Genomic DNA, 13038 nt, shown 5'->3' on the forward strand with positions numbered 1-13038 from the left:
ATTTTTATTTTATTTTATGAACAACAGCCCAGGTCTTCTGAAAAGTGAATCGTCGTAGAAACCGAACGTGATGAAATGTTTGTTTGTTAAATTGAAGCTGTGTGAACTCTAAAGAGACTCGATCGATGATTTCTAATTTAGAGAATCACAGCTTGTGAGCACTACTACTTCATACATTTATTTATTTTTTTGAGTGTTTATTTTGGCTGTTTTTATCATATTTGAAGCCCTGCGATTCTAGGGTTTGTTTTACAGCCGATTTGAGTTCATTTTTTGAAGAAAATGAATGTAATTACAGTTCCCATTCACTTTGATTTTCTTCATTCTACTTGAAACATTTTTTCTTTCTTTCTTCTTTTTTTAATATATATATTTTTTTTCTATCTTTTAATGCATAGTTGAGGCCTGCAATTCTAGGGTTCATTTTTCTGGTCGGTTTGAGCACATTTTTGAAGAAAATGGATGTAACTAGGGATATATTCACTTTGATTTTTGTCGTTTTACTTGAATATATATATTTGGTTTTTTTTTTAGCATAGTTGAAGCCTGCAATAAGGGTTTATTTTCCAGTCAATTTGTGCCCATTCTTGAAGAAAATGGATGTAACTAGGGTTTTGATTCACTTTGATTTTCGTTGTTTGACTTGCATCTTTGCCCCCCTTTTCTGCTTGAATTTATGAGGTGTTTTTGATCAATCGGATACATTAGGGTTTCTGAAGCGGAGAAGATTGATGAGAATTATGGAGTTTCGGAGCTAATTTCTTCATTGAAAGAGTCTTTCCAGCTTAGCGATTTCAAGAGGGTTGAGAAAATTCTGAGATTGAGAGAAGAAAAGACGAGACTTGAGAAGGAAGCTTTGGAGGTTAAGGAGAAGAAAAACGTGGAGGAATTGAGTTCGAACACGAAACACGTAATTGAATTGGAGAAAGAGTTGGAACTTTATCGAACAAAGTGTAGCGAGCTACTGATTGAGCTTGAGAAGAAGGATGAATGTGTTGCTTTCAATGAGGGTAAGCTCAGAGAGTTGGAATTCAGAAAGATTACTCTTGAAGATATGCTCAAGGAGTACAAAAGAACATGTGAGGGACTCCGAGAGCGGATCACTCATCTAGAAGAAGATCAAGAAATTGTTGGGGAAAGAGAGAAGATGGCACAAGAAAGAATAACTATTTTGTTAGAGGAGCTTAAGAAAATGGAGAGGGAAGAAAGAACAAAATATGTTGAGCTCAAGTCGGAGAATAGTGATTTAGAATGTGCGAAAAGAAGAGCCGAGAATGAGATTGAAGTTTGGAAGAAGAAGTGTAGGGCGTTGGAGAACCGAGTCATGGAGTTGGAAGTAGAAACTTCCATATTAATAGGTATAGAATCACAATTGTCGGGAAAAATTAAAGTGGAAGAAGGAGGCCTCCCGAATCGAGTTGTTTGTGAAGAGGAAGGCAAAATCCAAAACCAAACCAATGGTGCCTGTTCGTCCCATTTACAAATCAAAGAGAAGATGTTGAATTATAGTGGAAGGATTAATATTTCTGCTGATGTAGGTTCTACTTGCCATTCCCCAGTTAAAGGAAATGGAGGTCCACAGATCGCAGGTATTACTCAACAAACTTCACTTCCTATTAAAATTTGTGTTATACCCTTTATAGAAAAGTGATTTCGTGCTCTGCTGGTGTTAGATTTAACCTTAATTTATTTAGTGATGTAAATGATGGGGTGTAGTATTGTAGATATAAATTTATAATATTGTCTGATCAATGCTTTATTGCGCTTGCTGATCATGGATTCTGGACCCCATCATATTGATTGACGTCACCTCGGATGTCTCTAGCTTGTTAACCGGATTAGGTTATCTAACCATCCAATATTTGTGGTAACAAAAGAAAAGAAGATTACAATGGAGACTTCCTGAATCTAAACCAATCCTTAAAAAGGATGTCATGTAATGTATTAGATGGTTATAGTCACTCAGTTGGGTTGAATTTTGAACTAGAACATCTTCTAGATGGACCTCATCGATTGATTTGTAGGATTGCTTTTCGGGATAGGTTGTCTTGTATCTGGGTTTCATTCATCCAATTTTCTGGCACCTGGAAAGTGTGCTGTGTATGGTAGAGAATCTAGTATTACAAAGATAATACTATTGCTTTAACCCATAATTCCTCTTAAAACAGAATATCCTTGTCTTTTTTAGTCGAAAACAACTTGCATTACCAGATTGCATCTGTATGCCGTTGCCCAATTTAGTGAAAACATTAGTGCCATGTTGCAACTTTTCCTAATTTTTTGTTCATCTATTAGGCCCACCATCTACTGACATGCCATTTAAGACTCTGGTAAATGTTTTGGAAGATAAAAACATCTCCTCTCTAGAATCTGAGATGGAATATGGAAGCAGAGTTAGAAAGAAACTAGTATTTGAAGGAGAAGGGAGCTCGGACAAACAGGTAGCTTCACCCAAGATGAGTATTGAAAGACCGTTACCTGAAGGTATCATTGAAATAAGTGACAGTGAGGAAGAGAATGGAATGGAAACCATGCCAAACCATACTTCAAACATAGGGGGCAACAAAATGGTTCATGTTTCAGTTGACCATGCTATGGGAGGGACTTTGGATGATGAAAAGGAAACTTTCCGGAGGTGTTTAAAGAGGCAACATTCAGATCAGAATGGTGAAGGAAATGGGAACAGCTGCGAGAATTTCCCATCAACTTCTACACCCAAAAGAAGAAGGGCTCCAAAAATAGTTACCAGTGATAGCGAGAGTGAGGATGGTGACAAGATTCCAATTGGAAAACTTAAGATGAAGAAGCTTCAAGATCTATCTGAAGGAGTTCACAAACCCTTAGATTCTCCCGTGAACAAGTGTTCTATGGTTCCTACTATATCTTCTGGAGGTAAAAATGGTGAAGAATCCATAACCCCTTCAAGGCGACGTTTGATTCCACTGAGACAGCTTGAAGAAAAAAGAAGTGAAGCTGAAAGGACCTCTGCAAATCATTTGGAGATGAGTGGTAATTCACATGAGAAATTTGGAAACCCAAGTGCTGAAGAGAATGAGGTTGAAGAGGTTGGATCTGATACCGAGGGTGAAAGTTTGGGTGGATTTATTGTGAATGGGTCTGATGGTTCGAATAGTGGAGATAGTTCTACTGATTCAGAAGATGCAGACAACAGTGATTTCAGTCAGATTTTATCTATGATTCGAAGGAGAAGAGAGAATAAATTGGAATGGCGCTATGAGGCAGACATGCTTTCTTCATTTGAAGCAGACCCCAAACTCTGTATGAAGGCTGTTTGTGCTCTTTATAGGCAACAAACATCCGAGGAGAAATCAATGAAGGGTTCATTACATTCTAACAAGCGAGGATTTAACAAATTTGATGCTTTGAGGTATGGGTTAGGAATGCTTTTTTATATTCTTTCATGTATTTGTATTGACCAATATTGTTTGCATTGACTGCATTGTGAAGTGTTTTAAGTCTTATGTGACAAGTGTTCTTGTGCCAGTTCGCTCATGAAAGAAGGCTGTCACTGTTATACTCATTTTCATTTATGTGGATAACTTATTAGGACAAATTTTTATCCTCGCGCTTTCATTTCTCTTTACTCTTCAGGAAAGACATCAATGCACTAAAAACCATTTTTACGCTTTGGTGTTTTGATGCCGTGCTCTTCTGTTTGAAATATGATGCAGAACAAAAACCTTTTTTCCATTGCAATTTAGTGATTTTTCCCATTTTGCATGGCTTGTTTATTTATGTTTATTCTTCAAATCGCTTGCTATTGTGTTGGATTGACTTTTTGGTGGATTGCACTTTGGCTTAGGGGGAGGGGATGATGTGGTGCTTGTTGTGCTTAAGGTCCAACTTGACTACCCGATCTTCCTTATTTGGCTCCTTTCAATATTCCAAGACGTGAACATTTCATAGTGTGAAGGGTGAAATTTCTTGGAACTTTGGTTTTGGGATAAACTTCAATGATTGTAAGGTTGACTCTTTGATAGGTCTCGTGAGTTTTATATCTGAAATTCCAATCGATCCAATGGTTGAGACGTTAGGGTGTGGCCATAGAGTCGTAACATATGTTTTTTCAGTTAAATTGTTTTATCAATCCCTGACTTCTTCATGCAGTCAACCATTCCCTGCCTCCGAAATTTGGGGGTCCAAAGCCCCTTTAAAGGAGACTATTTTTTTTGGACCTCCTATTGATTTCCTCATTTCTCATTGTACTTTCATTGTTAATTATTGCTCCCTTTGTAAGGCTATTGGTGACTCAATAGATCACATTCTCACCCATTGCAGTTTTGCAAGAGCCATTTGGTCCAATTTTACTTGTCTAATGCGCATGGGTTAAGTCTTCCTTAACTTTGTTAATCTTCTATTCCAAAGTTGTTGTTCTCTTGCCTTTGCACAAGGAAGTTTAGTGGATAATTTACTGGGGTATTTGAAAGGAGATGAACAAGTGGGTTTTTGAAGGAGAGGAGTTTGTCGTTAATGAAGTCATTTTTAGTATTATGGGATTTATATAGTTTGTGTGCAAGTTGTGTTAGAAGTTTTGGGGCTTATTCTTTGATGACATTGTTCAAATGGGATTCTATGATTAGTAAGGAGGCTTGGTTATCTGGTTTCCTTTTGTTTTTGTTGGTTGCTTGTAATTCTCCCCCCCCCCCCCCCCACCCACACCCACCCACCCTCGCTCCTCCTCTTCCCTTTTTGGCTTGTTGGATGGTCTTCTCAATCTCCTGCCTTGTATCTTTCTTCTTCTCTTTATGTAGTATCTTTAGCCATTAAAAAAATGAAAAGACATAGAATGATGAAAAGAAAATAAGTAAATGTCAATATTTGTCAACTACGTATCATAGGAATTTTTTAACAATATTTTCTGGCTTATACACCACTAAGTGCTTTCATTAGTTATTACCAATTTGAAAAGATAAATGTCAATTTTCTTATCGAAATAAGTATTGTGATAACTAATATCTAGAACATGAAAAATGTTATTATTTTTTAAGACCGTGGAGGGTACACGTTATTCATGTGATGTATGGGTGAACTTAAAATAATGGAGAATTTATTGCGACAATAATGGAGAACTTAAATGATAAAATAATAGAGAATTTATCTTTCTTCTCTTTAGGAAATATCTTTACCCGTTAAAAAAGAAAAGAAATTCACATAGAAGGATGAAAATTAAATAAGTAAATCTCAATCTTTCTTTTCTTTATGAAATATCTTTATCCGTTAAAAAAGAAAAGAAATTCACATAGAAGGATGAAAATTAAATAAGTAAATATCAATATTTGTCAACTAAGGCTCATAGGGAAAAAAATTTAAACAATATTTTCTGGCTTATAAGCCAATAAGTGCTCTCATTAGTGCTACCTTAGGGACTAGTCCCATCCCAGAAGGGATGTGGGATGCCTTACATTATCCAAAAAAAGAAAGAGAGGATAGGTATGTCAATTTTTCCAGAGAAATAAGTATTATAAAAACTAATATTTAGAAGATGAAACCGTGGAATTTAGAATAAGTATTGTGAACAGTAATAATGCTATTATTATTTAAAACCGTGGAGGGTACACATGACTAATGTGATGCACAGGTGAACTTAAAATAATGGTGAATTTATTGCAACAATAAATTATCCCAAAGGTTTGTGTTTGGTTAAACAAATCATGTTCCTCCATCCACCCTGTCTAGAGCCACATCTTCTTTTATCGAAGGTATGTTCATATTTGCTTTCACCATCTACATCCAACTTCTTTTCGCTCTTTGGAAATCTTCAACGTGAATATTTCCTGTAATCGACCTTCATTGAACATGCCGTAGACCATCTCAGTCGATATTCTCTTAGTTTATGGCCTATTGGAGCTACTCTTACATTTCCTCGAGTCATCTTCACTGTCAAAGCCTTCTCAAAGATTTGGGTTGACTAAATGAATTTTTTACCTCCTTCCCAAAACATTTTCTTGAATGCAATTATTATTTAGGTGGTCGTTTGCAACAATACATGACCTCCTAAAATAATTATTATCCTTTTGTATCTCATTATTTAGCTTTTTACCAAATAGTTCCATTTAGAGTTATTTTAAGCTTTTTAGTCTTTTTCTAGTTTGAACAATGTCCAAAACATCTTGTTTGTTTGAGTAATTAAATATTTTGGACAAAAATTTACACACTATAAAAGCCTCACCTAATTTTGCTTTCTTTCTTCTTCCCCCATTCTTCCTGCTATTCATTGAGAGAGGAAACCCTCACCACTCACCAGACCCCTTTGTCTCACTCTTCACTGTAAAATCCAACTGTAAGTGTAATTCACTATTGTTGAGGCTTCATCGTAGTTGATGGAAGTGCCAGGAAGCGGCTTTATGTTTGGAGCGGAAGCATCATAAAAAACTATAAATTGAACTATTTTATAACAAATCAAATTGCGGAGCGAGAGTGGCATGTTGGGTCGGAGATTCCTGCTACTAGGGTTTTCACTAGCAAAGAATGTCAAAAATGCACCCTTCACCCTTATTTCTAGGGTTTGTTGTGTCTGCACATTTCCTCCTTTTCTAATTAAGAGTTCCATGGAGTATATGTCTCTTTGATGCCATGACTGGTGAGTAACTTCGAAATTCATCTCCTTTTGTTGATTTTGGATGTCTAACCATCTGTGTTTTTATAGAGATTCTTGCTACTGGTTTATTGGTTCCATAATTGTGTTTTTTTTGTTGTTGATGATTTTGAATATTTGATCCATCGGGAATCTATCCTTTGAATCCATAAATATTTATAATGTAATCCTTTCATGTTTGACAAAACGGATACATCTACAGAATTTGAAACCATCTGATATTGCATTTTCAAAATAATTTTTGGATTCTATGAAAGAAGCTTATCATCTCTTGAAATTATAAAAATATGTAGACCATAATTTAACTACATCATATTATAAAAATAAAAATAATCACATCAATCACACTCATGACTCAACTAGCATGAAATCTGATAAGAGGCTCAAGAATACATTGCATAACTGATTCCACATTTATCTGTATTAGAAAACTCAATTCGGGTTCCCAATTTGCATATCTTGCTATAGAAAATATAATTTACTTGGCAATCTAAATAAATTATAACCACAGAATTCCTTGTAAAAACCCACAAGTAATAATGCAAGAAGAACACTAACCCTAAAAACTATGGATTTTTGGAGTCCCAGTTATGTGTTTAAATCTTCAAATCCACGAAAACTGCATATTTCACTTATAATAATAAATAAATAAAAACATATTTCAAGTTCAGGCTTTGGCAACAGTACTCTCTGTTCTAGAGAGAACTTCAAACGAAAGTGAAGTTCATAAGTTTCTTATGGATTCCTAAGTTCCTATAAATCTGATGACATTTACCTAGGAATGTATATTGGGTCGATGCATTGATTTCAGATCACCCTCAGTTTTTGGACCAGTTTTTCTTCTAAAGTCTGAAGAGCTCTGTTGACCTTTGTTTAACTTAGTAACAGAAAGCTTCCTTTGGTTACTGGAATTCTGATTCTTTGGCAACAATCGATCAGGCCTTGTGCCCCCTTTAATAGGTTTTCCCATTCCTGCCTCTTCGTCCTCATCACGGAAGAGTCATCATTTAGTAATCGACCCAATATACCTATAAATCTGATGACATTTACTTAGGAATGTATATTGGGTCGATGCATTGATTTCAGATCACCCTCAGTTTTTGGACCGGTTTTTCTTCTAAAGTCTGTAGAGCTCTGTTGACCTTTGTTTAACTTAGTAACAGAAAGCTTCCTTTGGTTACTGGAATTCTGATTCTTTGGCAACAATCGATCAGGCCTTGTGCCCCCTTTAATAAGTTTTCCCATTCCTGCCTCTTCGTCCTCATCACGGAAGAGTCATCATTTAGTAATCGAGCCAGAATGTGTTTATATTGGCTGTGCTGATGCATCCAGTTGTCACCTATTTGATTTGAATTACTATAGATATTGCAATAGAGTACCCATATGCTTCAACTCTTTACAATGGCTCACCATATAACCAAGATGTAGATAATAAAACTAGTATGTTGGAATTTCGGTTGAAGTTTAATCTGTCAAATCAGTGGAATCTGTGTCTGATGATTTCATTCCTGAAAACCAGGAATACAGTAGAGAGAGTTTTAACGAGGTCCATCAATGAGAAAAACTAGGGTCTGTATGATTGTCCATGGAAAATGGGTGGGAAAATAACTGCCCGTGGAAAATACAATTTTCAGGTGTATGATTGCGCATTTCCCTAGAATCCACTTTCCTGTCGAAACTGATAATACACCCTGTGCAGGAAAATGTTTTTCCTCCACTCACGAGGAAAATTATTTTCCCACCTCAACATATTATTCTCACAGTACCCCAAACACTAAAATCCAACTCACTTTTTGACATTTTACTATGTGTAAACAAATGCAAAATTCATTTTCCCAAAAGAAATTCATATACCCTTGAAAATGAATTCCCTGCAATTGTACAGACCCTCAGTTTCGGTTGAAACTGACTGTACTAGTGATCCAATTCCTTGATAAGCCAAGGATGCCATTCTTCTCTACATGTCAACTTGTGTTGTAGATTTGTTGCACATGCAGTTCATTGAGTCTGTTGTATTATGTTGAACAGTTGGAAAGTGATATGGTTGTAGTATACAGTCTCTAGATATAATAGCTTCTAGTCACCTTACTTTTTATTGGGTCAACTTTGAGTTCTCTTTTTCTGTCATGTGAAGGTGCGAACCTGGTAAGTTTGTGAAGTCTGCTGAGTGGTAATACTATAGACCTGATATCAAAATCGCGCCTTCACCGCTTGCCTATTAAAAAGGAATTTTTTTTTTTGCGTCTGTTACACATATTAAACTTGTTTTCCTTTTCTTTTCTCCCTTCAGGGGCACTACATTAGCTGAGTTTCTGATGGATGGGGAGCAGGAAGGCGATCTAAAGAAGTCTGTCCAGGAATTGGAGATGTATGATCACAAGGGGCTTGAAGAATGCAAGAGACTTGCTAGAAACTATTCCAAGCAACTATTCAATATCTACCAGAACAAAGAGGACCCGTTCTTCTCCCCTACCCAGTAGAATCTGCCGGAAATATCAATTGAAGAGGCCTGAAGTCAGACTTTATTCCAGAAGAAAGCTTTTAGAGTTTTTTACTTTTTCAGACTTAATGCCAGAGGAAAGCTTTGGGAGGACCGTATTCTGTCAAGGTATCAAAGTCTTTCCATTTTTTTTTACTGAATGTACATTTGTAAATATATGCATAGCATGTTTGAGTTTTATATTCTCCAGTTTAAATGATTGTACAGTTTTTGTGTTTCTCCTTACGGGTTGCTGGAGATCAGCAATTCTTGTTTTGCTAATGCAACCGTTGATGTGATTGGTAGAATTTTGTGTTGTCTGTGCATCATGCTTTAGTACAAGGATTATCCAGGTGCTTATATATATATATATACATAGGATCGGGTTCCGTATACCCCTATTACGACTCACATTGCGACACACCGTTTTGTCTTATATGAGCAAAAATGTTTGGAATGGGCTGATTTTTTGTGAGGATGATCTCTATGGTGAGGAGATCATCCTTGCCAAAAATCAGCTCATTATGAAACTTCTAGCCCCATGTTTACAAGTTGAAAAATTTTAGACCGTCCAATTTTTGTAAATCAATTTTGATGGGGTTAGAAGTTTTGGAATGGGATGATTTTTTGCCAGGATGATCCCCTCATCACAGAGATCATCCTCACAAAAAATCAGCCCATTCCTAACATTTTTGCCCATATAAGACAAACGGTGTGTCGCAATGTGAGTCGTAATAGGGGTCGTAATAATGCCATCCATATATATATATATATATATATATATATCTCGAGTGTTCTAAACATTTTTGGTTCTGTTTCTTTTGATATATTTTACCATTATAATGAGAGGAAAGACCAAAATCACCGGGGCTAAAAGTAACGAATAAAGCTCTCCTAGGCAAGTGGCTTTGGAGATTTGGAGAAGAAAGGGACAACTTGTGGAGGAGAGTGGTTAGATTCAAAGTTAGGTCAGGGGACAAGGTTAGATTCTGGGAGGACTGGTGGTGCGGAACTTCATCTCTGTCTACTCAATTTCCATCCTTGTACGCTTGCTTTTTGAAAAAAAATAACTCTGTGAGGCAGTGTCTGATTCGGGACGGAAACACTGATTCTTGGGACTTGGGTTTTTTGAGAAAGTTCAATGATTGGGAATTGACGGAGGTTACATCTCTTCTAGATCTCCTTAATTTGATTCGATTCAGTGAGAATGAGCAGGACATGAGAGAATGGTTCAAGGCTAAGGATAAGAAGTTTTCTGTCAAGACTTTCTGTAACTGTTTGCTTCCGTCATGTGAAGTTTCTTTTTCTCCATCAATAATTTGGTCCGCTCCTATTCCTTCTAAGGTGTCTTTCTTTGTTTGAGTTGCCTCTCTGGGTAGAATCCTCACATTAGATAATTTGATCAAACAGGGGTGGGTCATTCCAAATTTTTGTTTTCTTTGTTCGAGGGATGGGGAGTCGGTTAATCATATTCTTATACATTGTTCTTTCACCCGTGCTATTTGGATATTCTTTTTATCCCGATTCCAGATGGATTGGGTTCTCCCTTTGTCTTTCTTTGATCTTTTAGAGGGGTGGAGCTTCAACATTTTCTCTTCTAAAAAGAGGCATCTTTGGGCTATCCTTCCGTCGGCCATTGCTTGGGGTCTTTGGAGAGAGCGCAACAACAGGGTATTCCATAGCAAGGAGAGCTCGTCCCACACAGTGATTTTAGAGATTATTGGGCTTTTGTTCCTGTGGGCCAAGATGAACAAAGCCTTTGAGGAAGTGTGCTTCCAAGATTTCTTATTTAATTGGGAAGCCATTTGTGATTAGTTTTTGGCCGTGTAGTTTTATTTTCTTTATCTGGTTCGCTTGTAGTGTTGTTCGGGGGCTATCTCAGCCTCCCTGTTATCTCTTCTTCATCTATAAAATTTTATACTTATAAAAAAAAAAAAAATCACCCGGACCTTTACATTTAACTTTATTTTTATCAGGGTTAATTTTGTCAAAAAAAAAAATAAAAAATACTATTTTTTCTCTCTCTTAACTTTTGAAAAATCTCAATTAGCGATCAGAAAACGAAGATTGCTGGCAATTTCTCTCTCCCATGTTCACCATTATTGGTGGTAGGTTCACAAAGATATCAAACTTGCAAAGAAAGAAATGAATTTGGGGTTTCTGATTTCGCCCAAGGATTCTCCACTATTTCAATCCTTGGTTTAAAGGCTTATTTTTGTTCTCGTTTACTGGCATGAAATGAATTTTTTCTCCATTTCCATTTTTTATGCGACACAGTGTCCCCACCCCCCTGGAAGTGAGACTAATCTCTGCGGATACACTCTGTCATCACAAACAGGTGTAATTGAGTAAAGTCGTAGGTGGGGGAGATACTCAATCTCACGACCTTGGGGACCACTCACCAAAAAATATACAATTGTGTATCACGAGAAAATAAATCTATTGTTCTATGCACAGCCACGTGGGGAGTGTATGGGGAGTATACCACGTGCGGGAGTCAGAAATCACAAATCTTAACATTATTACACCACTCCCATGATCTTGAACCATTGCTCCACCATTGGGATGGCTTTTTCTGTAGATACATAACACATCCTCTCGATTCATGTTTATTCCATTAAAACAGTTGGGTTCCGTGGGATGTGTTGCATCCACATGAACCCTATTGGGGTGGTAGTACAAATGGGTGTAATTTAGAAAAATAATATACATACATTTTTAAATATTTTAATAAATGTAAATTGGTCCAATCATGGGATCCCATCTAAAACGTTGATTTATACACTTCAGTTGAGATGCATATGTTTTGGTCATCGAAAAGTGGTCTAAAGGAGATGGTGTAAAATTGCATTGGCTGCGACATTGCTCCTTCTATATTGGTTGCACTCCATACCATTACTGTAACACTAAGAGAAGGTGTCTGTGACGCTGCTTGGCAACAGTGCCACGGAATAGTAGAAAAGGATGAAGTTGATTGTAAAGACTCCCCTCATGAAGTGCAACTAGTCAGGTTAAGATAGAAATTTATTTTATTCTACAAAGATGATTATTGTTGTCCATTCACCACAAGATCAGACTTAACTACCTTGTGGAGAAGACATATTTGCTTTACGACAACACCTTGAACACATGCAGATCTTCTAACCAATAAGTTCAATGTTCTCTATTTTATTTCTCAGATTATGCTGCTTCTTAATTTGTATTAGTTTGTCTAAGATGACCTTCAATGTACAAAGCAAGTCTCTCCCTCTTAAATTTTACTTCATTTAATTATCTGATATTTAATTACCATTATTGTAACACTACACGTCGATGGAAACAACACTCATAGTGCAGTTAAGGATTTCTTCAATGAACTCTAGATCAACAAAATACATATGGCTACTAACTTGCATTGATCATTTTTTTCGTTCGCCACAATTTCTCTAGAGCTATTTGTTCTCATATCATTGTTCCATTTTTGTCGACCATCCCCAAAGTTCATTATGGCAATGTTTCATCGTGCTTTGGGGGATTAAAGCGAATGCTATGGGTCATAACACATTGCGGTTTGCTGATGTTTATGGAAGGAAATAAACGAACGTGTTTAGGAAGAATTTCTCTTTTGAGGACTTCTGGTTTTGATGAGGCTAGGGATCTTTATAGTGGTGAGGTCTTCATTCTTGGGTTTGTGCTTCTTTTAATTTTGCTCTTGACCGACCACCTTTGTTGTTGTTGGTTTTTTTTTGTTTAAAAAAAAAAAACTATTTTAGCCTCAATAAATTTACTTACCTATTAATGAATTAAAGAACATGAGTATGGAATCTTTTGGCGTAATGGGTAGGATGATATAGTATCACAGATGGATCAATATCAAGTTTCATCATCACTAGACTTTGATTGAGTCCCAAAGTACTTGAAACAAGTTGCTTGAAGGACACTTGTTTTGGTCAGCTCAATTATT

General features: G+C 36.5%; 1 protein-coding gene across 4 annotated transcripts; it reads left to right on the forward strand.

Moving 5' to 3' along the window:
• Positions 1–12727, forward strand: LOC147407963 (uncharacterized). Of its 4 annotated transcripts, none has more exons than XR_015176935.1 (5): positions 1–154; positions 709–1589; positions 2296–3388; positions 8907–9224; positions 11886–12727. XR_015176935.1 is itself a non-coding variant. In XM_086436764.1 (4 exons), the coding sequence occupies exons 1-4, from the start codon at positions 126–128 to the stop codon at positions 9094–9096; spliced, it is 2193 nt and encodes a 730-aa protein (XP_086292890.1). In that variant the 5' UTR covers positions 1–125; the 3' UTR covers positions 9097–9421. The 4 variants fall into 4 exon arrangements, 2 of the variants coding, with proteins under 2 accessions (XP_086292890.1, XP_086292891.1); XR_015176934.1 differs by lacking the exon at positions 11886–12727 and adding an exon at positions 11373–11814; XM_086436764.1 differs by lacking the exon at positions 11886–12727 and having other exon boundaries at positions 8907–9421.
• Positions 12728–13038: the final 311 nt, after the last annotated feature.

Source organism: Akebia trifoliata, chromosome 3 (genome assembly GCF_017979445.1).
Source record: "Akebia trifoliata isolate Shusen 1 chromosome 3, ASM1797944v1, whole genome shotgun sequence".
NCBI classification, from domain to species: domain Eukaryota; kingdom Viridiplantae; phylum Streptophyta; class Magnoliopsida; order Ranunculales; family Lardizabalaceae; genus Akebia; species Akebia trifoliata.

Coding starts and splice junctions, on each gene's coding strand:
- LOC147407963 (XM_086436764.1), top strand. CDS start 126: ATGATTTCTAATTTAGAGAATCACAGCTT. Junction 155..708: donor AATTTAGAGAATCACAGCTT/GTGAGCACTACT, acceptor CGGATACATTAG/GGTTTCTGAAGCGGAGAAGA. Junction 1,590..2,295: donor TGGAGGTCCACAGATCGCAG/GTATTACTCAAC, acceptor TTCATCTATTAG/GCCCACCATCTACTGACATG.